This window comes from Onychostruthus taczanowskii, unplaced genomic scaffold (genome assembly GCF_017590055.1).
Source record: "Onychostruthus taczanowskii isolate IOZ18803 unplaced genomic scaffold, ASM1759005v1 scaffold44, whole genome shotgun sequence".
Lineage (NCBI taxonomy): Eukaryota > Metazoa > Chordata > Aves > Passeriformes > Passeridae > Onychostruthus > Onychostruthus taczanowskii.
This window is the reverse complement of record NW_024501903.1, coordinates 6705814-6731892: the sequence shown is the minus strand read 5'-3', so window position 1 is coordinate 6731892 and position 26079 is coordinate 6705814. Positions and strand designations below refer to the sequence as shown.

Sequence of the window (26079 nt, the reverse complement as noted above, 5' to 3'; positions counted from 1 at the left end):
CTATCAGAGCCTTATTTCCCTAGTAGTTGTAGATGGGAGCTGAGATAGCTCTTCTCTGCAGCACAAGGTTGTTAGAGGTGCAGAGATACTCTGGTTGTGGGAACACAATAATATTTTAAGAAGGCAGAGGTGGGACTTGGATCGGGTTTTTAATGTCTGGTGATGATCGGTAACCTAACTTTGGAATGCTCAATCTGAGGTACTTACTGTGGCCTGATTTTTAGAAAATGCTGAGCAGTCACAATCTGAAAATCTGGAGGGCTGATGAGCTCAAGGTTCAGAGCTAAAACTCATCATTTGCCTGAAACTTTGCAAGAAATGCCCTGAAATGCAGCATCCTTGCTGCACGAGTTAAGTGTTGCTGTTGCATAAGAGCTTTTAATAAGAATTGTTAGGCCAGTAATCTTTCAAGCAGAATGCAAATGCAAAACATTTCCATGGAAATGAACGTATGTACTTTTGGATTCCTTCATTTGCAATGTGGTTCCCACATGAGGTATCAAGCTTTGCTTAGCAGTAGCAGGAACATTGAATTGCCTGCCCTTGCAGCTGATCTTTAGGTTCAGACGTGATCATATGCCTCTAAATCCTGGTGTGATTAGTTTTGCTGATGCACATGATGTGTTGCACAATTCATTGAGTTGTTTGGGAACAGTTCTCTTCTATAGCTGGCGCAAGATCTTATCGCCTTGGCTGAAATCTCTTTGATTGAGCATATCTGTATGCCACCACAGGAATCCCAGAAACATTCTTTAAAGCTTTGAGAGTCACATTTTCTTTTACTCCTTTCAGAAGAGTTAGTCATGTGCATTTATCTTGTAGCAGTCTTTGGGTTTTTGCTTTGGGGTTTATGACACTTTGAAAGATTAGGATCATAATCTGCTTACTAATAAAATGATTGGGTGAAGTTGCACTTACTATTTCAATTTAAAGGCTGCTTCCCAGCTTGTTCAGAAAGATGGACTCAAAACACTATTTTTTTCCTGGCCAGATAATGCATGATGATTTGTATTTTCAAGAGTGTTCATGGGTTTTTTAAATTTTGTGTGAGAAAATTGACAGATGTAGTTTATCAGTAATATTTTTTACAAGTACTTCATCTGTTTGTATTCGTCTTCTTAAGGGGGCACTTCTGGGGGCACTGCCATTTCCCTTCCTTACTCATATTTTTTAAGTTATGGTAGAAAAAACTTACTCTTGCTTTTCAGGAAGAGTTTCCTAGCTTAATGGAAAAAAAGAAAACTCCCAATGGCATCCGGTTGGGGAGAAAAAAACCCATGGATAGGGCACAACTTCAGCTGTATTTCTATTGGTAAAGTACAAATGGTTCTCCTTGGGCACCATAAGCCATTTCATACCAGAGTTACATTTTATGACTCCTCAGCCAAGTCCATTAACTCCCTTAATACATTTTTAAGGAAAACTGAAATCCTGAAGTAGCCTATGGCATTTGCTGTCAGCCAGGTAGTGACACTGGCACAGTGTTCCTGTCCTTGGGGACTTAATTGAAAAGATTTGGGCCAAAAAAAAAAAGAAGTGTATTTGGAGAAAGTAATCACACTCTGTTTTGTTTCAGAATACTGTGACCACTGAGTCAAACATTGTAGAATACCTTTTTCTTCAAATAAGGTGCTTTCTCCAGCCCTGGCTATATTTAAGGCAGTTAGCACCAAGCGTTCTCTCTGTCATGCAGGGCTGTCCTTTCCTGAAGGCAAAGAGAAAGCGTCTGAACAGCTATGATGGATCACCGCAATTCTTCCATGTGCCTTGATCTACAGAGACATTTGTTTAATCCAATAACAAGCATTTGGTTTCCATGACAGAAAGAAATCAGTGTTCCCATCATCAGATGTTGATCTGCTTACAGTTGACAGAAGTTTTTCTTTTCTTCCCCTACACAGTCATGTAAGTTATTTCCCTTTAGCATCTCGAAAATGTGTGATTGTTTCCTGTTCTTTTCTCAGGAGCTGCAGTCTTGGAAGAGCCTAGGTCTGCAGAATTAATGCTACATGCAGAGAGACAAAATGCTGAGGTAATTAGCTGGTCCCTTCATGGAGTGACAAAGCTCCTTGTAGAAAAGCCAGGTTTGTGGCAAGGCAGGAGAACGTAACTGCCTCAAATTGTTCATTATCTTGGCAAACCACCGCTTTTTTGTTCTCTACATATGGACCTCAGCGTCCTTCCCTGGACCTGAGAGCCTAACAAAGCAGGACCATGAGGTAAGGGCATCTTCAGGACCATTTTATTCCATATTACCTCCCTTTCTTGATGAAATTTAACTAAAGGTAACTAAAAGGACATTTACAGCTCAGATCAGGCTCTTCTATAGCCAATCTCCATACTAATTCTGTGAAAAAAGAAAACAATCAAGAGTACTGGACATAAGTTTAGTGAGAAGGAGAAAAATCTATCTGGCTCCTGAAGAAGTCTGGTTGGCTACTTTTCCTTCCTCAGCATCTAGACAAAGCAAGCAAGCAGATCAGTAGCTATTTGTATAGCTGGAAGTGATATTTTCCAGAGGCTTTTTTAGAATTGCAATTCCAGCTAGACTGGCATCACTTGGGAGATGTTGGCTGTGCTATGGGAGCAGATGGGATGTGAGCATGGTGGGAAGACAAGGTGGGATAAAGAGAAGAAGAGAAGAGCTAACCAAAAGTTGTTGGGAATTTTATTCAGAGAATGGAAATGGAGAGAACCAGGCCTGGGATTAGCAGCAATAAACCATAAATCCTTGAAGATAATAGGTCTATCTAGATGATCACAGACAATCAAATCTTAAGAAAGAGAAATTTAAAACATGACAAACAACTAAATTAAATAGAGGTTAGTCTCCTGATAGTCCCTAATACCCTTTGTATTTTCTCAACAGCAAGCAAAATTGACTTGGAAAGGGTAGTTTTATTTAAAGGCATTGGTCAGATTAAAAAATAATTCTGTCTAGGTTAGAGAAAAAATATGTTTACATTTGGAAGACTTCTTCATTCTCTTGAAGAAATCAAAGTGCCCAAACTGAATGTCCTAAATAAGGGGCACAAGAACTGAAAGAGACTGGAGAATAATTTGAATTTTGGAAGATGCCGTGTTTCACATTTAGTGCTCAGAGAGGCTCGGACTCTCTAAAGTGTATTTCCAAAGTAGAAATTATTTTGTAGTGGGTGTAATATCTAAGTAATTTCTAGATTATGATAATCAACACCCTGTGCAAAGATTATTTTTGTGGTAGGAAATAGAATTTTAATGTTGTAGAGTGGATTGGATTTAGACAACTGTAGAGTAAAATAAGTCTCAAGTTTGTATTTAAACCTTGGAAAAATTGATCATGGGACATGATAAATTCACTATCACTTAAGCTCTGATTCAGTCATAAGCCATGTTTGATGCAGATATAGCTAAGGAACGTAATGAGGTCAGAAGGATTCCCAAAAAATTATAAAGGCAAAGAGTATTTTTCCTGCATTTTGGAAAATTCTTAGAGACTCTTGCAGGACTCATTTTACTCTACACAAAACAGGCAGAGAGTAAAAATAGCTTACCTAAATTCATACCAGCCACACAGTAGAGGAATGGGACCTCGGCTGTGAGGCCAGTTTGTACTAAACTGTGGATCCCCTAAGAGTTAGGTTGTACCACTGCAAAGCAAGGAGTGTCAATTTTATTTAAAATTTCCTACATATCTGTATATGGGTCACTGTAACTGCTGATAAGCTTAATACTTTTGTGCACCAGGTCTAATAGGTTCTAAAGTATTGGTATGTGCAAAAGGTAATAATGACACCCACCTGGTATGTGGATGCTTTGTCAGTTTAAAGTTTTCATTCAGGGAAAATATACTTTGCTTTTGCAAAACATTTTAGTGTGATATGGTGAAAATTAAAGCCATCTATAAAAGACATGGATATATCACTTCTATTTAATTGTGTATAAATAGACTCGAGTGCTTTCTTTGCTCTGCTCCATACATACCAGGTTATACAAATTGAAATTAAATGAGCCGTAGTGTAAAATTAATTAAGAAACCAACAAACAAACCCACCTTGGTTTAATGAGTGGTGGGAAAATATGATTGATTTGAGGATGATTAACAGAAGGCCACCAATATGTATTTTCTTACTGAAAATATGAATTCATATTATTTTATGAATAATATATGTAATGGGATTATAACTAATGAAAGGATGAGCCAAGAAATAACTGGGTTTATGCTGCCAGTGGGAAATACCTTGCAGAGTATAAAAGCATTGCTGTATGTAGGCTGGGTTCCTTCCTACTGTTCCAGATAGTTGTACACTCTGGAAAAGATGCTGTTCACAGGAAGGAAATCTTAAAATCTATAAAAAGCAAAGTAAAAAAATAAGAGTTGGAATTTTTCTATGTCATTTTGCAAAGTGTCCTTATAAGGTCCACTTCTCAAGTGTGCTACCACAGTCATGGGCAGAGGTACTCTTGACTGACTGAGTGTAAGAGGAGAAATCAGAATTTAAATATCCATTTCTAACATTGAGCTGCCTCAGAGGCACTGGCTCATAGTGTAAACTAACTGTCCCTTCAGGAAGATTTAACAGAAAAAAAATTAATCCAGTGTGTTTTACCTTGCAATGAAGGACAGCTGGAGAGATAAAGGGGGAAGAAGAGGGTTCACTTCCTCTGTATGAATTTCTGTCACCCAACAAGGAACAAGAGTGGCATTGCAGGTATGCCCAGTGGGAGGACAGTCACCTTATGATGAAGGCTCATGGTCACTCTGGGTCCTTTGCACTGCAGGGGACACAGTACAGATTTCCTCCTGCCTCCTTGTCCTCACTTTCCTTGTAAGAGCACAATGATGCCATAAGCAGGATTAAGAACAGATTTGGTTTAAAACCAAACCACCTCTTTATTTTCATTTGTTCTGGGATAATTTAGGTGAGATAAAGCTGTGGATCTGATTCATTATTCTTTTGTGTGATGGCCAGTACCAGCGTAAGGGAGAAACTGAGATGAGCATCTCTGGGCAGCACTAATTGCCGAGTAGGACTTTTCTTCTTTCTAACCTATGTTCTAGGTCAAACTGACTTAAAACAACATTGACATTCTGCCCTTTGTTTCTCAATAGCCTGATAAACCTTTGCCTCAGTCGAGCCTGCACTCAGTCTTAACCACTCAGCTGCTAGACATCTGCTTCATTATCCACTGATAAATTTGTCAGGTTCAAATCCAAGGCCATGTACTTTGTTGTGCTAGTTTTGACACGGAGACTTTCATTTCTCATCTCCAGTTGTGAGGCTGAGATGAGGTCAGACTGACTATGCCAGAAGGAATACAGAACATTGTTGCTTAGAGCTCATTTATACAATTTATTTCAGTATCATGAGATCTGACATGCTCTAGAAGAAATCTGGCAAGCAACATGTACTTGCATTTGGAAAGAAAAGAAAAAGGAAATAAATTAAAGAAAGCTGAAATGCCAGCCCAAGGACTGTGATTACACAGTAGTCATCACTTTAAAAGTTGGCACTAGTCAGCTAGTATTGCAAAGTCACCTCAGGTAATTCCCATCCCAAGCATTTGGGAGAAAGATCGGTGCTTCAGTCCTGGAAGAGGTGCTAATGCTGAGGTTGTAAAGTCAAGGCACTGTACTGTTTGCCAATGTATGCGGTTATATTGCAGTGTTCTTTTTTGTTCTTTTTGTTACAAGTTGGCTAAAGACACTACAGGGACTCTCAGGAAGGTTGTAAACAAATTACACCATCATAGTGCAAGTGTCTGATTAAAAATTAAGATGCTGCTCTCAATTTTTGTGAAAACCCATCCAAAGCCTTTGAGGCTGTGTCCCCCACTGGTGAATCACTGCTGAGGATTGCCCTGGGTTACAGTGCTTATTCCATCTAGTCCCAGCTGCTGGAGAACATCCAGGGGCTTCCATCATCAATTCCAAGCTGCAGCATGAAGCAAGGATCTTTGGACAACTTTGCCTCATCCCCAAACTCTCACAGTACCTCTGTGAAGTTACTCCTATGCCAGTCCCTGGGCCAGCCACCAGAGACACCTGTGCAGGTATGTATCTCCATATGTATGTATATTTTCCCAACAAAGGCTTTCATCAAGGTCAGCCAAACAGGTGAAGAGGATGAGGCTGTTGGTGTCATTGGAATTTTGTGTGAGTGCTGCACTTTTTGCATTGATCTGCATATCTGGTCAAGTGTGTTTGCATACACATATATATATGTGTATGCATATATATATGCATACACATATATATACACATTTTGTGTGTGTGTGTGTGTGAGGTTGGGAATACATGCTTAACTTCAGTACTGGCTGCACTCAAGAACATGAAACTGTGGTAGCCATACCAGCTTGGACTTCTAGATTTGTCTACACTTAAAAGATAGATTTGCATTAAACAGGAAAAAAAAAAAAAAAGAAAAAAAAAGGTTGTTTTAGCCTGGTGGAGCTGTCTTCCCACATAATGCTGTGCTTCTGGTATTTTTTCTTGGAGCACATATTCCACATGTAGATCAATTATATGCATGTGAAATATGGATATTCATTTTCAGGAAAGGTCTAGCCTACTTAATTTTTTCCCTTTTTCCCATATTCTGAACGAAAAATGGGGAATTTGTGGACTTGAGTGGAATAGACCACCTGAAACATGGAGGCACAATGTGCAGATGACATAAAGCCCCTTCCTTATTCAGCAAGATTGATATGGGTTGCATATCCCCAAAGTACCATTCTCTGAGTGAGGTATAATAACATACACTATGCTGACACCTTCGCACCCACTACAAAGTACCACCAGAGCTGGGCAGCCATGTGACACCTGAGGATCTTGGCACTGCTCTGCTTCATGGATCTTACTACAACCATTTCATCTCCTTTGTTCTCACTGCACAACTGCACAAACTGGATGTTTAGAAAGTGTCAGATAAAGGAAACAAGAGGGAGGGAATTGACAAGGGTGTGGTCCCTTGCAACCAATCCCACCTAAGAGAAAACCAATGCTGCTTTGCCTATGTCCCTGTTTCTTGAAAACCTCAAGGTTACTGCAGCTGTTGCATTCATAGAATAATATAATATGCTGAGTTGGAAGGGACCCACAAGAATCACTGAGTCCAAGTCCTTGTCCTGCACAGGACATCCCCAAGAGTCACACCATGTGCCTGAGAGTGTTGTCCAAATGCTTCTTGAACTCTGTCAGGCTGGTGCTGTGACCACTTCCCTGGGGAACCTGCTCAATGCCCAGCCACCCTCTGGGTGAAGAACCTTTCCCTAAACTAGGGAACTGTTTCCTGAGAGTCTCCTTTTTGGACCTAGATCTTACCTGACACTGTTCCATGCCATTTATGAGATATTTTTTAATATTTCCCCTACCCATGTGTTTTAGAACTTTTTCCCCTAATCCATCAAACACTCTCGACACGTCTGTAGGACAGCTTCTCCACAGCTCTTTGGAGAAAATGCAATTGGATCTCTCACTGCTGCTTTGCATGCTTATTTGGCTGCAAAAGGGTGATATAGCTTCCCCTCATTGCTCCAATAATCATGTAATCCTCCAAAAATATCACCAGCTCCTCAAGCCTCTCTTCTGAAAAGAAGTTGCTCAAGCGACAGAGTCCTGCAGAGAATTCAGATAGAATGATCCTGAGCAGAGATGACTGCTCTCTGTTCCTCTCTCAGAGAGCGCTGCTGGAGTCCTGCAGTTTTATTCCCCATTTGCTATCACAATATCCTTTGGTTACATTGCAAACTGCTTAACCTTCCCAAGGAAGCTGTGTAGCTACCTGAGGCTTCAATTCTATTGTATTATATGTCTGGGCTCCCCCGACACAAAGCTTAACAAGCTGAGCAGTCCTGCAGCCTACTTTCCCAGTAAAGAAACCTTACTGAAATATTACTGGTTTTTGCTTTCTCAGAAAACGGTAGGATGAAACAACAAGTGCTGAGCCCAACTTTGCTGTTATATTACCATGTAAAGAGCTAAAGATCTTTTGACTAAAGAGGAAGATAATGGATAAGCTAAGCTTTACACTAAAGACAAGAGCTGAGTGTTAGAAAATATGTGTAGGAATCTGTGCAGAGGAATGTCCATATTCTCTAGGACTAGGTAGTGCCTTAGCCTAACCCAGTTATTTTCAAAATAATCTAATTCCTGTGGGACCTTGTTCTGTACCTCTGCTGGAAATAAATGAGTTTAAATGAGGATTAGCTGCACTGAGATTCTGTCAGATATCTGATCTAAACTCTGTTGCTTTTCTTAGTCGAGTCAGCCTTTGTTTAACTCCAGTGTTGTAAATAAACTTTTCTGAGGTACAGGAGATAAATTCTTGTTCCTTAAATAGCTGTCATCATGTGTGTTGTTTCACCCCTTAATGACAAACTAGAGATAGAGATATTTGTTTTCCATTCAGATTTAGGTCTCCAATACTGTCCAACACTGTAAACCCCAGGTTATAGATGAGACATATTGGGGTGTCCTGTGTGCTCTGTAAATAAGGAAATAGAAATGCAACCAACCATGTGCTGCATTGAAAACAGAAGTTAGCATTTGATGGAATGTATATCCTGTGTTAAATTTCTCAGATTCATTTTTTCCATGGTTTGATGCTAGCACAAAAACATCACTTGAAGTCAGAGATAGTAAAAATGCCAGCTGCTCCAAAGTTTAATAACTACTTTTCCCTGAAGACAAAGATAACAAGCAGATTAAAATGGATAGCTGTGGAGGTAGCTGGACTGACACTATGGAATCCACTTTTGTGCTCTGCAATTCAGTTCTTTTGAGACTTAAATATTGTCATTATTGAGGTTCACAAGGGCATATAATACATAAATCACATCTATGGAAGTGAAGTGATAATTTCTTTTGATGAATAGGAGGTAGCTATATGTGGGTGAGAAAAGTACCATGTTTTCTTGTGATTTTTTACAATTTGAACAATTACATCAGCTGTTATTGCAGAAGTGCTGCAGGAAGGAAATACTAGCTGTCTGCATCAGAGCTCATTTTGATTGCTGTGCCGCAGGGAGCTTCCTCCTCCTCCACTATTAAGAGAATAGGTGAAGATTAACCATGCAGCACTTGTGAAGTTTCAGGGCAGTGTAACCTTTCCTTTTAAAAACCAGTAATTTTTTTGCAAAATATGTAGTGTTTGGGGTGATCTATTCAGTAATTTTGTTGGTTGAACTAAAATCTAGCAGTAAGATTGATATGGAACCTGCACTTTAAATGGGACTCTTTGAACTGAACCTGCTATATAATAGACTTTTATGAACAGAATGGATCATTACAAACATCTAGCCTGAATAATGACATGGCAGGTGAGATTGCCAACTGCTGTATTTCACACATGATGCAGAAGATGTCTGTTTAAGCTTTCTCTGGTCATTTCCCTAAAGCAAGGTGGAGCAGCAGCACTATAGGTTATATGTATGCTTAATCAATAAAAAGAATATTTATCTCCAGAACCTGATCCTTGTCATTATTTCTCTCTCTGTCTGCCTCTGTATTGTGTTTCTGTAGATATCCAGAGGAACATTTAATGTTCCTTTAAACGCAGGTGCACCCTCAAATGTGCTCCATATACTCTGTCCCCTGCTGTCCACTGGAGCAGGGATGTTCTAAACCTGCACTCCTTCACTTTTGCCTCTGGCCATGGTACATGTTAGATGATTGGTGATGTGACCCTCCAAGGCTGTTCCTGCATCCCTTTGGGTGTTTTGCAATTGCAATGGCTCAGGCCTGTTGAAGTAGATAGAGCCCAGCTGACTATCTTGGTGTATGGCTTGCCTTTCAGCCCCAGACACAGCGATATCAAAGCAGAGATACTGGGGAGCTGTTTCTCAGCAACACCCCATCCTTCCCACTTACACTCTGCTTTCCATGGATATATTTATGTGGTATTTCTCAGGAGATGTGAACTCACTCTGCCCACATACTGAGCCCACTTTGAATGAGTCAGCTCCATCAAACAAGCTGAGTAGCTCTGGTTAACATGCTACAAAACCTGATTGGTTAGGAGGGAAAGGTTAGCATCTATGCTTGGTGCCAAAAGAGGGCTTGTGGTAACAGAGGGAGCATGTGTCCTCCTGCACATTTTTAGACATCCCGAAGGGGAAGCAAAATTAAAAATGTAGAAATTTCCTTTCTAAAAACTTCCATGCTTGAGTTTACCCCCACCTTCTGTACTTATCTGCTCTGTATCTCAGAGTTGTAGTAGGAGTTTTTGTGTGCCAATAAAGCTTGTGACCCAAAGTCATTCCTGGCCACCCTCATCTCAGATATTCTGCTGGAGAGCAGTTTTCTTCCTCTAAGTCCCTTTCGATAGAACGGAGCTGCTTTCTGTGTGCAGGAGCTGCTGTAACTAGGTGAATTTTTTAAATACCAGGGAAGGATGAGAGATGGGCTACCTTGCTGCTGTGCCACAGAACCTGCTGGTGGGATGTAGCTGTGCATGCTGATCAGAGCTCTCTTCCCAGGATATTGCTAATGGCAACCTCTTGACCTGCCTTTGTCTAATAGATTTCAAGTGGCTCCAAGCCGTAGCTCATTCAGCTCCAGAAAAATATGACTTCCAGGCTGTGTCATTTGCGAATGTAACCTCAAAAAGCAGCAATAGCCTTGCTGTGCCCACATTGAGGAATAAAATTAATCATATAATTTGTGTTTATAATGTGATTTTTCAATTTTTAGAATTAGCTGATGTATTATTGTTCTACAATTTCCATATCAGCTGCACCTCAGTAAAAAGTTGTTGTATATGGTGTCTCTAAGTTTTTGTATACCAAAGGAAGAACATAACTCCTCAGCCTCATGCTTTATCTGTGCTATCTCCCACTGGAGACATTTCAGGATAAAGAATCATTCTTATTTCATGTATTAAAAAAGTCTGGAAACATTGCGTTGTCTTACAAGAATTTCTGATTATTCTTTTTGAATGCTTTTTCTCCAAATATTCCAAATTCTTGAAACAAATAGTTTTTAACTTCTAAAATAAGTTTTTATTTCCTGTCAACACTTCAAAACAAGAGAAAAATTTGTTTTTTTCTTGTGCCAGTTTTTGGTTTAAAAACACAGAAATTACATTCAAGAGAAAACAAAAATGCTGCATTTCAAAAACAGAGTAAAAATAAGTAACTTTTATTTTAACACCTCCTGTGAGTGACAATCAAATTTTCTCTTGTTAAAGCATTTTTTGCAATAAAATCACTTTTTCCACTTTTTCCATAGTGCTGCCTTTATTTATTTTTTTTTTAAGTGAAAGAAGGAGTTGTCATTATGGTGAATATATTGAATCCACAGGGACTGAAAGAGTCCATAAAGTTGGCTGAGGGAATGCAGCACTGCTGATCAGAGCAGGGATGTCCAGCTGTGTCTCGTCTTTGCTATTTCATGTGACAGTATATGAAGCAATTTTTACCTCCTGTTTCTTTGATACCTGAGAGCCACAGTCCAAGGCTAAGGATATGCCAGGTGCTGCATAGACCAGGGGAATGAGGTAGTCCCTTAATGACAGAGTTTACAACATGCACACAGGAGAAGACACAGCAGAGAGATGCAAACAGACAGGAGGAGGACCAGGGAGCCATGCCTTGGACTGCAATAGTCCACTCACTAAGGAGGAGTATGGAAGGACTTGTCTGAATGCCAAAACGTATACAGTAGAGAATGGTATAATCAACATTTTGGAGGGGTACATGAGTTCCCTAACAATGATTTGGGGTTGAGCAGTGAAGGGCCTTCACAACAGAAACCAGCTGATCTGATGTGAAGAGAACAAAGAAGCAGCAGGAGGGCAGGAACAGAGAAGAACACTTGGAGTTAAGAAGAGCACTGGGTTAATGTGATGGTGGTTGCAGCAGCATTCTAAGCTGTGCAGTTATTTAAGATAGCTGGGGAAAACAGGTCTTGTAATGATGGCATCACTAGAACTGGCAATCTGGATCTAGCTCTAGACTAAAATGCAAATACTCTAACAAATACTCAGCTTTAGAGAGGTGAGAGACTGATATCCAACACATTTGTTGTGTGCCTTCAGCAAATTATTTCTCAATTGCTCGTTCTAAAACCAGGGTCTTTGGAAGCCATCCACATTTTTGGAATAAACCCTGGCCATTGCTGCAGAACTTAGGAACAAGATGAAGACTGAGGCCCTATTGCATTAGCTGGTGCATGGGCATAAAGCTGTAAGGAGATCTTTAATGACAACTTCTTTTCCCTGTAGCTAGTTAGCTTTTCTTAGGGAAATTGTTGGGTTCTGGAATGGAAATCCAGAGTTATAGAGGTATAAAATAAATGAGAAGAAAGCTGCAATATTCAAAAGATAGAAGTGCAGGGCGAAGAGATGAAGATACTATATGCCTCTAGAGATGAAATGTCTAAAAGATCCAGCAGAGAGGAAATAGTTCCTTCTCTGAGCACAGAAAACACCCCAGTGATCTCAAGTGGGACCGTGGGCTCGTGCTTTCATGGCCTGTGCAGCTGTTTCTTACAGCTTGTGTGGGTTGACTCCTCCCTTTTTATTCCCTTGTGCTGACTGTAGAGCATATCTGAATAGTAAAGAGATTTGCAATTAAAAGAAATGCTTCAGAGAACTAAAAAAGCTCTTGTTTTTGCTGAATGTATATTTTGTTGCATCCTTTTTTCTCTTTATTTTTTTAAGTCGCTAAATTAACAATTAATAATTTTTAGGGTGGTCACCTGCTTTTACAAAACACTGAGATTTGATCCCTACATCTTCTAGCAAATAAGAAGGCAAGGAGCTTGATTAGTAATTGCTAAGAAAGCTGTTACCTGGGTGCCTTCATACATCTGCACTACTGAGAGGGAATGACGTAAAAAAAAAAGGAAGTGTTTATAAGCCAATGCTTTATTCTTTCACCTGCCTGATCTCAACTGCACCTCTGCTTCATCTATCCTTCCCTCCTTTCGTGCATCAGGCCTGGGCAGGGAAGGTGAGGGACAGCAGATGGTAGGCTGGCTGTTGCTCAGTTTAGACAGCAACTCCTAACATTTGGCTCACACCTGTCAGCAGACTCTGTATACACTTGTTTATCCTCCTCTGTACCATATGTTTCCATGCAAAATCAGTTCCAATGATCTATTGCCTTATTGCTATCACTCCTATTATGGTTGTAACTGAGCATTTCACAGTCATTAATACATTGAGCCTGACAGCATCCCTGCTGCGTAGGCATCTAATATCTCCCACTGTACAGATGGGTTAGCTCAAGCTCAGATCCACAGCTCCTCAAAAGCTTCATTGAAATCGATGGGAAGGAAACACATCTCCAGGGGATGAAAGTTTGGGAGAGCAAGCTGCACGCTGGGTTTCACCCAAGGAATTTACAGTGGAGTGAGGAAATTCCTCTGTGGGATCCTATTTGTATGCTCAAAGTGCTGGACCATTCCTGATTTCCTGACACAGAGCTGCTCCCTGCCTCTGCAAACCCAGCAGAACTGTGGTTGCTGTTGTCATCAGAAGATACAGTTGAAAAGTTAGTTAAAAGCCCATTGGCCCAATGCAGTGTTAGCAGTCAGCTCAAAAGTGTTCTGCTCAAGTGAGAAAAGTTGATAAGGACCAAAAAATGTGCTTCTGCTGCTCTGGAGACTGTCTCCCACTTCCTCTATTCTTTGTATTCTTGCTTGCCTCTCAGAAAGGAAATTCTTTGCAGCCCTTCAAGTCTATGTAGGAGAGGAACAGCGTTTTCTAAAATGCACTGTATGTACCTATCAGTCACCTACTTATTAATTATAACTAAAAGCATGATTAATCTGTCACAGATAGAGATGCTAAGTAACCCGAAGCAGGCTAATGCATTTCTGTCACCTACATAAAAGGCAGCATTATTCTCAGATTTTACATCTGTGTGTACTAAGGCTCATATCCACAGCAGCTGCAGAGGACTGGTGATGCCTTTCTGCCAGAGATGACATGAGGCTGCATCATGCATATCTCTATTGCCCTCACAGAGCTTGTGCAGTGGTTTGTTTCCTCAACACCAGTACAGTATAATGAGGTTACTTCTTACAAATAATTTTGCCTTTTAAAATTGATGACAACTACAGTTATGAGAATTATTTCCAGGGCCTCATAATGACTATGACTGAAATTCCTCAGTGGAAAGGGTCAGCATGAAGACTAAGGTGCTATTTAAGCCTGCAATGAGTAGGAGCTGAGAGGTGCACAGTTCTTCTGCAAAGTGTCGAAAGAAAACAATTCTTTTCATATGGCACAACATATTTTTCCTCTTCTGTTATCCTTTTTTCTGAATATTCAATTGATCCATTTTATTTAATAGCCTAGATGTTGGAAAGTTAATTTGCAGGCATCAACTTGAGATTAGTAACCACACTTGAAACCCTCATCCATCCATCCTATGAAACAGTCAATGCATGGATATGCTAAATCACAGCTAAGCTACACTGTGTAAGGTTTAAAATGTCCTCAAGAAAAGCTTTTCACATAAAAGATTTTCAAAACTGACACCTCCAGAAGGCTAATTATACCCTACGATATGAGGAGCAGAAGACATGTAAGTCAGCCATTGAAGGAACAATTCCACTGATGCCTGGGTGACCAACTAAGACTTCATTAGGCTCACTAAATATATAATCTATCTATATATACATAAATAAAATATTTTTATTATATATAAATGGTATTATTTTTTTCAGTCCCCTTATATTTTAAATATATATAAGGAGCAAAAGCCCAACTTCAATTTTGTCTTTTTACACCTACTAGCTTTTTAGTTAAATAGGATAAGTTTTATATAAGAGTTTTGATGTGAACTGCCTGAGACTGCAAGATGATCCTTGCAAGCAGTAATCTGCATCCCTCCTATGCTGCATGCCTCAGTGGCCCAAAGGAAGAAACCATTTTGGTCTTCATCTCAATAGGCACCTTGCTGCATGCAGGCAGAGTCTCAGATAGTACGTTTCTGAGCATGCAGATTTATGGAAGTTTGTATATTGGGGGTTTTTTTTGCCCTAAGCAATGCAGTAGTCAAATGACATTCAGTAGAGAAAAAGTAGAAGATAGATAAAAAAAATATAAACTGCTCCAGAACAAGAGTTGTTTGTGTGACTTTTACAGTACTTTGCTTAGCTTTATTTTTTTTTTAAATTGCTCTTTAGTCATCACAATTTGGTGTAAATGCAGTCCAGCGTAAATTGTTTGTAGCCACTCACATGTACTATAGTGACACAGAAATGAAATCTTGGAATGTTGCCCTTAATGTAGCAATTTCACCAGTTTCTTGCAAAACTGTGCTCTCCTACCCTTTCTTATTAATAAACATGATATCCTTCTGTTTGCTTTCCTTTCATTATTCACAGCTGTACTCTTCTCTTTCATCAAGAAACAGTCAGAATTTTGTTTGTCACACTTAAATACTAATTTTTTCCTCTTTATGTATGAATAGCAGGCTTAGATTTTCCTTATGGAATAGAAATTGAAACAGCCTTGACATTTAGAATGTAAAGGAATTGCTCCAAGTGATTATAGTCGTGTTAAAATGAGTCACTCACTTTTGATCCAAACTTCCTGACATACACATCCATATATATTAATCATTATGACATCATTGAAGGACTATTTTTACCTTTTTCATAAAAGCTGAGTGCATTTGTCAACTCATCAAATTATATTTAATCCAGTGAACATACAGGCTGGTTAGGAAAGACACATGCTTTCAAATAACAGGACAGCTCCTTTCTACACGTCTGAAAATGCTGTGTGTGTAAAAACATGTAAAATGTTTGTGCTCTTTGGAATGCAGGTGAAAAGCACACTGTAAAAAAACCCCCACATAATGAATTAGTTTTACTAATGAAAATAAAACTTACCTGTCCACAAATGCATGGTGTAATACAAAGATGGGATCATTTGCAGAGCCTTGTACTTGGGACATGGAGCCATTCATGTAGATGTGAAGTGCGTTATGCAAACCGCTTTGCGCCGGGTTTGATATCGCAGTCTGTGGATCAGCAAAGCCTGTAGAGAAAATCATGTGCTGATATGACAATGTGTATAATTCCTTTTCCAGTAACAGTGAAGATCAAAGTACTTACTTTCTATTCATTTATATTCAGCTTTTTAGACAAGAGCTTAAGAAAACTTGTAAAGGACTGCTAATATATTTCAAAGGCATAGCAAAGATGAAATTAAAATAAGCTAAATTAAAACTCCTGCTGTGTAGCTAATGCAGCATGTCAGCAAATGTACTGCTTATTTGCTTTATATTTTTAAACTTCTTTGTCTACTTTGTCTGGCTGATAAAATGCAACATAATCCCTATAGACATTTATGTGTGGACCTTTATTTATGTTGAGAAAACTTTTTTACTTTATTTCAATTTTTAATCTCTACACTTACTCCTAAAATAAAATAGGCTATTTTATCTCATCATATACTCAGTGATCTATTAATGTTTACCTCTACAGAACACATTCTTTTATTGATAGGAGCGAACAAAATACAATCTATAACCTCTCCAGTAGGATTTGGTGAGTAATCAATAATTTTTTACAGTCAGACTTGCAGAATGGAAGTCTGTGGACTGCTGTTATTTTGGAAGACACTTAAAAGATGGGCTTTAAGAAAAGCTTACACAGACCAGCTCCCAAGCAGGAAATACTGGAAGACGAGTTTTTACATTAGTTTTTATCTCAGTAGCCTGTCTATATTTAAGTCTGATGCTATAGCCCTACTCATCATCCCATCAGCCATGCTTCCAACCTACTTGCAAGGACTCCTAGTAGAAGCCAACTCAACCATCTGATCCTTCTCTGGGATTTTCCCAGATAATAGAAAGAGAAAGCAATATTGTCCTCCCAGTCTATTTCTGAACCTGAGGCCAGTTCTGATATTTAACCCATGCCACAAAGTCTCTCATATCTGTCTCTTTTATTTGGTTACTGAAAATATCTTCTTCTCACAATTTCTGTAAGCTGTAGGATGCAGAAGCTTAAGAGAGGCACATTAAAACTTCTTCACAATTTAATTATCAAACAAAAAGCTGTGAGCAGTATGATCATTGTGTTGATCCTCAGTATTTCCCAAATATTGTTGCAGTTTTTCATATCTGCATGGTGGAGAAAATAAAGATATTAGCTTTTATCTATGAGAAATTTCTAATGGACTTTGAATACTTGCTTTATTTACTTATTTGGATGAAGAACTAGCATTTGAATGAGACTCATATACTTTTGAAGTTAATCTCCCAACAGTCTTGCTATTGGACACTGTTACTCACACCACAGGGCAATTTCTGACTTTGCAAGCTGGATTCCTTTTGTAGAAAATCTAAAATGTCCCAACTGTCAGTGGGTATTCAGTTCAGGGGACTAAACTACAGCCAGTATGAAAAAACCCTTCTCTGTGAAAACTCTAATGTGTAACATGGAATTTGGATCCACAGTTTCAGCTGTCTGATTCTGGGTTTGTTCCTCTCTGAGTCACACAAGAGACATGAGACATGGCTAGAGTTGCCTTATGAGTAGGGTCATACCCTGAACTTGGAAACCTGAGTTTTACACCCAGTTGGAACTCTGATCTTCTGTGTGAAATGATTGCATTGCTTTGCCACTCTAAATTCCCTCACTGCAATTCACCTTTCTTTGTCAGTCAACTTCTTCAAACAAGGGGAGAGCATCTGGCATAAACCCACTGTCATTTATAAGAAGAATCAAATCATAACCATAGCACCTAAGAACCAAAATACAATAACAGCTATCCATCTTTCTGTGTCTGTAGTATGACAAAGCTTTTGAGAAATTCAGGGGAAATCAAAGTTGAAAATATAATTAGGACATTTGGAGAAGGTAGAGTTGGCTTGCTACGACTATTGTAAACTTTAAGATACAGTAACTCTGGATTCAGGAAACAAAGAAGAACACATTAACACCTGCAGATTTTAAGTGCATCAGATATGGACCAGGATTCTGGAGGAGTCTGCTTGGTGGCACAAACAATAAAGGACAGAAGTTCTCAAAGTGAAAATTTGGCCCACAGAAATCTGCATGATGGTGTGTGCTATGTTTTTTAGCTATCAAGTCAGGGGGAAAAGCAGAGTAAAATATCACTTATAAAGAATATATGTATATTGTCAGTCTGTCCAGAACTCACAGGAAGAATTTGCAACAATTTTGGCTTTCTTGCTGCTGCTCACAACACATGGTTATTGGAATCAGTCAATTTAGCAACACTAGGATATTTCTGTGAACATTAACTGGATAGCATATATCTGTGTATCATTCTGAAGAAATTCTTCCACTTATGTTCCACTGCATTAAGCATTTAAGTATGTTTAAGGGAAGAAAAACTTATTGCAGGGTTTGGGTAGGCAGCTAGATATTTGATATCAGACTTTGGATGCTTCTTACATTTCTTAATGCATTTTGAACATTTGATCTAATCATTCATAAAAATACAAGGAATACTCATTTTGGCTCTGGACAGCTTTTCATGGAACATCTGCACATAAGCAATTTATCTTAATCATCAAAATCTCTGTACTGGAACAGCTTTAGCAATCCCACCCTCCAGCTCCAGATAATTGGGGTGCGTCCAGTCAGTGTCAAACTTGATGTCATGTTTAACCCTGCACATGAGAAGTTCTAATATCTGATCTCTTGTTGCGAAAACTCCATATAAATTTGTACGTTAGCAGGAATAAAGCCATGATGTGATGTCACTACATCTTATTAGCTTGGGTCTTATTCTTTCAGACTTTTAAAAATGCTTGAGTACAATCAGTAATGCAGGATGACATACTAGAATGGAGTCGCCCAAAAAGAACATGTGAAAACTTCATACTTTTCTCAGAGTACAGGAAACTTTGCTGAGGTAGCTGCAGTAAAATCACCTCTAAAGCAGATGTGAGACTACAGATACAAGCAGTGAGCTGAAATGAGTTCCTCTTCTCTGTACAGGGGAACTCTTCTTCCTCCAGCTGCCTTGCCCCATGCTGTGCCTTCCTCTCCTCTTCACTAACTTTACCTTGTCAGTCCTTTTGTGAACTGATTTCACTGACTATTCTGGCAGTAAACTACCCTGGAGTGTGGGATGTCAGGTTTTTTTCCCAGGCCCCTAAAATGTAGACTCTCAGATAAGGATATAATAAGGACAAGTGATGGTACCAAAAAAAGGAAGGAGAGTGACTGACAAATGGATGGAGGAGTCTGCAGCGAGCTATTAAATCATCTTGGCCAGTATAGGAAGCTGTAACATTGACACATTCTTATAAACCTTTGGTTGATTATGGTGCATCAGAAATAGCTAGCAGGACATACGTCACTGAGGTGAAGTTTCTCAGCTTGGATAAGAGAAAAATCAGTTTTAGGGTTTCATAAACCTTGTTCTGCTCCTCCTCTTAACACTGTTGATCAGCAACTGTGGCTCAGTGGATTTGAAGTAGCTTTACTGAGCCAGGCCAAATTAAATCAGGTGGGAATTTAGACCAAAGTTTATTATAATAGAAACTAATGATGCCACTCAAAATTAAGCCTGCCTGACAGTTTTTAGGATGGTATATAGGTGGTTCTCATTCAGCATGCAATTAGCTCAGGTGTATATCTTTTAACAGAGTACTTACTTATATTAACTGTGGATTTTTCAATCTGCTAACAGAGACCACAGATGTCCATGCACCATCAGTCAAGTGTAGAACTTTATGTTGATATCAGGCAGTGTTTTCCGCAGTTGCTCATTTGCCACTGACTGAAGTGCTGTAACTACACTTAACAGCAGGTATGCAGAGCTTGGGCAGCATTAGCACTGCAAAGTGCTACAGAAATGGAGGATCCATTCCAACAATCTTATCTGCTTTAATTATCTTGGGGAACTGCTTAGCATCTCTGGCATCCCTAGCATCATTTAGATATTCATAACAGTTTTGCAAGTGGTTTTCTGAACTGTAAAACAGTATCTCTTACAAAATAAATTTTAGTTTTGTGTGACTTTCTAGGCCAGTGGGAAGGACAGATGATACTTTAAAGGTCAAATTCTGCTTTGTTTGTTGCATGTTGAGGGGATTGATTTCTCCCCCAGTCAAATTTCAGAAAACACTAAGCTGGATGGTTGATCTGCTGGAGGCCAGGAATCACAGAATCAATTAGATTGGAAAAGACACTTGAGATCATCCAGTCCAACCTATGACCAAACATCCCATGTCAACTTGACCATGGCCCTAAGCGCCATGTCCCATCTTTCCTTAAGATGGTGACTCCACCACCTCCCTGGGCAGCCCATTCCAATGTCTAAACACACTTTCTGTAAAGAAATTCCTCCTAATGTCCAACCTAAACCTCTCCTGGCTTGGACCTATGGACAGCTTGGACCTATGTCCTCTCATTTCGCTGGGGAGAAGAGACCAACCCCACCTGGCTACAACCTTCTTTCAGAGAGTGATAAGGTCCCCCATAAGCCTCCTTTTCCTCAGGTTAAGCAACTTCATTTCCCTCAGAAGCTCCTCATAAGACATGCTGCTGACCCTTCACTACACCTGTTGCCATCCTCTGGACTGGAAGAAGGCTCTGCAGAGAGATCTGGACAGACTGGATTGGTGGGCTGAGGAAAATTGTATGAGCTTCAGCCAGGTGAAGTGGTGGTTCACAACATGAGTGCTACAGGTTTGGGGAAGAGTCGCTGCAAAGCCACCCATTGGAAAAAGATCTGTTGGTTGACAGCAGCTGATCGTGATCCAGAGTATGCCCAGGTGGCCAAGAAGACCAATGGCATATTGGCCTGGATCAGCAATGGTGTGGCCAGCAGGACCAGGACAGCGATTGTCCCCTGTACTGGGCACTGGTGAGGCCAAACCTCGAATCTTGTGTTCAGTTCTGGGCCCCTCACTACAACAAAAAATATTGAGGTGCTGGAGCGTGTCCAGAGAAGGGCAACGGAGCTGGGGAAGGGTCTGGAGCACAAGTCTGATGAGGAGCAGCTGAGGGATCTGGGGGTGTTTAACCTGGAGAAAAAGAGGCTCAAGGGGGACCTGATCAATCTGAAGCTGTGTGAAAGGAGGCTGCAGCAAGATGAGGGTCAGCCTCTTCTCACGGCAACAAACAACAGAAGAGGAAGTTACCTTAAGTTGCCACAGGGGAGGTTGAGAGGAGATTTTAGGAAAAATTTCTTCTTGAAGAGGGTGGCTGGGCATTGAAACAGGCTGTCCAAATAAGTGGTAGAAACACAATGCCTGGGAGTGTTTGCAAAATATTTGCATATGTTACCTGGAAATATGGTTTAATAGTGAAAATGGCAGGTTAATAATTGGATTTGGAGATCTTAGACACCTTTTCCAATCTTAATGATCCTGTGATTCTATGGTTTAGTGATGGACATGACAGTGTTCAATTTATGGTTGCATTCAATGATCTTAAATGTCTTTTCCCCTCTAAATGATTCTGTGGTTCCCTACCTGAGTCCAACTTTTTCCCCATTCTCCCTGAGTATGATTTTCTTCTTTAATAAAGTGTTCACATTTTAGAGAAGTTCAGGTCCAATAGATGCATCTGCTTTAAAACAGGAGGAATATAAGAATTTTAAGGCCATATTCTTGAAACTCTTTGAAGTTAGAGATGTTCTTCTAGCTTATATTTCTGCAGTATTTATGCCATTGGCAAATTCACAGGAAATTTTTCAGGGTTAAATCTTACATACATTCTTAGGCGCTGTTATTACTGTAATCTCTCGAGAGTGAGCTAGCCACAAGATGCATAGAATTTGATCTATGTTACTGGCGTAAATAAAAGTTTGTGATTACCTAATTTATACCATGTTACTGTCTATTTATTTTTTCTTAAAATTTCTCTGGTAGAGTTTCAATGTGATCTGTGGTGAGTAGTCTTTCTAGTTCTCTAGGAATGGCTCTTTGCAGCTTGACAACATTTTCTCAGTGTGCAGCATAAATTTACCTAGGGGTGGAGGTTCAAGCTGGGTAAGGAATGTTGACTGTAGCCTGAAACTTTTTCAATTAGAAGTTTTCTGTTGGCTAACTTCATTTTTAGAAACTATTTTTTTCTACAGCTTTATGGATTGCTGTGAGCATACTGAGAAAAGTTTTCCAGATGAAAATTTCTCATTTCAGAAAAAAAAAAGGAAAATGTCCTTTTGAGATGAAATTACATCTTGAAATGTTTGATGTTTTATTCCATTATTTCGTGTCAAAATAGCAGTAACAATACATAATTGTGACAGACAATGGAATGCTATGACATGGTTTGGCTTGATACCATTTGTCATGAGTTAATTCATGAATAATGAGTGATACAGGGTTTTAGAATTTTTAAATATTCTTCTGTGACTTTATGCAAAACTTAGAAGTCCTTGATTTTCTTTTGAAGTTGCTGTAAATAAACTAATTTCAACTGTGGAATCTGCTCATAAAGAAAAATCTAAATTTTTCAGCCATCTCTTATTCTAAGGAAATAGCATTCAAGGTGTCACACTCCAAAACTGAACTGAACAAAGAAGCCAAATTACTTAATTAGCAGTCAGCTAATCCATTTCTGATCTTTCTGGATGCTTTTAAACTAGGCTGATTTTCTGTTCTCTTGTATCCATGAAGTTTCCAATGATGTCAGCAGCATTCCCCAGTTAGGACCACAAATCAACAAATCCTATTTAAAATAATTGCTTTCAGGGGAAAGTGTAAGCTGCTCTTAACCTGTTGTTTTTCATTCATAGCAGAATCTGGTCTGTCACAGAGAGGGCAATTCATGAGCACAGCCTCATGGGAGTGTTTTATTGAACAAATTGACCTTTTCTGTTTATGGATGTTGTGATATAAATTCTTCAGTGACATAATTTCTGTCTCTGCAGCAGCACTGTATGTTAGTCAAACAGAAATTTCAGCCTGCCTTGTTGTCATCTGCTCATAAGGATGTTGATACTTGCCCCTTTGAAGGATGAAAGTTTTAGCCTTTGTTCCAGTGCACTGAAGAATGAAAAAGCATAAAGTTTTGCCCAGAAGGGGATGTTCTATGTGATCACAAGTATTTTTCATTACAGAACTGAAACTGAGGTGTAATTTCACATTGATGTAAATCAGGAACTGCTCAGTTACAGTCACTGGCTTTAGTTCTGATCACCTTTCATAAACCTAGAGTAACTCCAATAAGGTCAATGCACTTACTTTGGATTTCCATGGGATCCAAAAGGAATTAGAATTTGACCTTAGGTGTATTGGCACAAAATTGTGCAAATAAGCAAAGCAGAGTTGAAAAATGTTTTGCTTAGAAAAAGAACAAAATGTTAGGATCTACAAATGTTTGTAAAAAACAATCGAGAAGAAGTAGGCACAGAGACAGTAAATGCAAGTCACCAATCTAAGCTTGGCATTTTTACACAACCAGAAACTAAGCTAGCCATTTTTAAGAAAGGAGTTAATGCAATTATAAGGGATAATTTTTTTTCAGTAAAATTTCTTTAAAAATTGTCCCCTATCTTTTTCAACATTAGCCATGAATTATTGACTTCATATTGCAGTTGAGTATCTTGTTAGCTAAATAAGTTGGTTGCAGAAATGTTTGTGGTCCTGTGGTGTAAAGTTATGTTGAAATAATTTAGGTTAAAAAACACAATTAAAAACTCTCATGGACTGGGCTTTTGCTTTTGTTTACAATACCAGTAGCATCATGGCAGGTTCTCAGTAATTCATTACTTGTTTACTTCAATTCCTTTCTCTCTACTCCTTTGCATCTATTCACACACTTCATGGAGTGAAATATAGGCAAACCTCTACTCAGTTATGTCACCTTTTTCTTTCCAGTATTTGATGTAGTTTCTGTTTTCAGGGACAGAAAGCACAGTTATGTTTGGAGATGCTGACAATTACTGTCTGGATTCTTTCTAGGCTGCAACAGACAAAGACTGAACTTCTGATTATTTTTAAAAAAGAAAATTGTCCGCATTTCCCAAAAAAAGCTTTATGGTATTCCACACTGCATTAAGACTAAGACCGAACATATTCAGACTTTTTCTGTCTTAGAATCATAGAATGGTTAAGGTTGGAAGGGACCTTAAAGATCATCTTGCTCCAAGCCCTCTGCCATGGGCAGGGGTGCCACTCACTAGATCAAGTTGCTCAGGGCCCAAACCAACCTGGCCTTGAGCATTTATTTTAGGGATGGGAAATCTTCTATGGGCAACACGGGCTAGTGCCTCACCATCCTCTGATGTGGTATTGCATTTTATTTAAATGGTATGCTCTGTCTCACTCCTCCAAAATGTATGGTGTATTCTAAGCCTGTGGTCCTGCCCTGAACCATCATGACTCTGTAATCCCGTTGGCCCAAGCCTGATTCCGCGCCCACTTTCAATCTCCCTCTTAAACCGTGCGAGTGAGACCAGTCCTCCTCTTAGCTTTCCTCCCTTCTTAGCCCTTCTCCTCCTCTCTTGGCCCTTCCCTTCCCTAGGCTCTCCCTCTCCCCCTCCCTCACCTTCCCCCGTCCCCCTCAGTAACCAAGCTGTTCCCGTGGATGGGACTCCCAATAACCCCTCATCTAATCAGCACCCTTAGAAACCGTGTAGAGTCTCCATGCCTGCCCACTGCTGCCAGTGAGCTCACAGCTTAGGGGGCCCTCCGGGGACACCCCAGGGTGCCCCCCCCCCCCCCCAAAAAACGAACTACATCACTCTGAGTAAAGAATTTCTTCCTAATATCTAATCTAAACCTTCACTCTTTCAGTTTAAAACCATTGCCCCTTGTCTTCTCACCATCTCTATAAAAAGTCACTCTCCCTTCTTTTTTAAGCCCCCTTAATGTGCTGGGAGACGCCAGTAATTTTCCCCTGGAGCTTTCTTTTCTGCAAGCTGAACCCCAGCTCTCTCAGCCTGTCTTCATAAAAGAGTTGCTTCATCTCTCTTATCATCTTTATGACTCTTTTCTTATCCTCACTCCTCCTCACTCCTATTTTGTATTGTTATGCTCTTATGCAGTTCCTTGAAAACCAGAAGCTCTGAGAGATCGAAAGTAGATCACATTTGATTCAGCTGATATATGATATTGTAGAAATATATTTATTGCTAAATGTAAAATGTGTTATCCTTGCTTATTCAGAATTTCAAAAGATTCAAAAGAGTTTAGCAGACAGATAATTAAGAATTTCTTTTAGTAAGGAACTTTTGCTTACTAACCAATTAGGAAAATTCAAAACAGGTTAAATAGCTAGATAACTAAACCGCTAAATTCTTTTGGAAATTATACTAAGTGTCATTTTTGAGGGACAACTTAATCCATGCTCCTTAGCATTTGGGAAAAGCTCTGCTGTGGAGTTCACAGTGGAATGATGTAGACATAACATGCCAGCTGGTAACGTCCTCTTTCACCCTTGTTATCCAGCCTGGTCCCTGGAAGACAGTGAATTCTAGGGCAAACATGTACCCTCCATGGTTAGAGGGTTACTCATGGCTGTGCACAAGCAGATTATTGGATGTTCTCCTTTTCTGCTGTGCTGTATTTTTTGCAGTGCCTGGTGCTGACTGTAGCAAGAGAGGGTATCTCCTAACAAGCTTAGGGTCTGACCCAGTCTATAGTGTCTAGTTTGTTATCAAACACCTTTAATGTGGTTCTTTCTGTCTTCTGCTATTCCAGGTGAAAGCATAACATTTTCCTTTTTTTACAGTTATTCTTCACAAAGCCAATTTAAACTGTTGAGAGTTTGAAGACTCTAACCCCAGAGAGAATCAATTTACAGCTGGAAATGGTGTAACAGAACAAAGCACGTTACCTTCCAAAGTGTTTCGGAAACTGTAATTGGCCATTTTATCCATAGGTCCAGATTCATACTGAGTCAGAGAAAGGCAAAATTCGACTTCAGCTGAGGATGGGAGCCTTGGGGTCCTTGATTTGTCATTGTTCCCAGGATTTCTCCTTATAGGCCCCTCACTTGTGGCACTGCATAAAGCTTGTTGGCTGTTGTACTCTTCAGAGCGAGTGCAGATTACCTAGATAAAACAATTTCTATTAGAGGAGTTGCAATTACAAAAAAATAAAAAGAGGTACTTGGATGAATTTTTTTTGAAGAACAAAAAAATGTACAATGTAATAAGTTTGTTTCAAGAATATACATTGTTTTTTATGTTTTAAGTGTAT

At 39.5% G+C, this 26079-nt stretch overlaps 1 protein-coding gene across 1 annotated transcript in view; it reads right to left on the bottom strand.

The window, feature by feature from the left end:
* Window positions 1–26079, bottom strand: part of TYR (tyrosinase) — a 42991-nt gene that overhangs the window by 6670 nt on the left and 10242 nt on the right. The window contains exons 2-3 of the mRNA XM_041414109.1: window positions 25715–25931; window positions 15830–15977 (exon numbers count right to left, since the gene is read on the bottom strand). Of these exons, the coding sequence (XP_041270043.1) occupies window positions 15830–15977; window positions 25715–25931 (365 nt within the window). The remainder of the gene's footprint in view (window positions 1–15829; window positions 15978–25714; window positions 25932–26079) is intronic.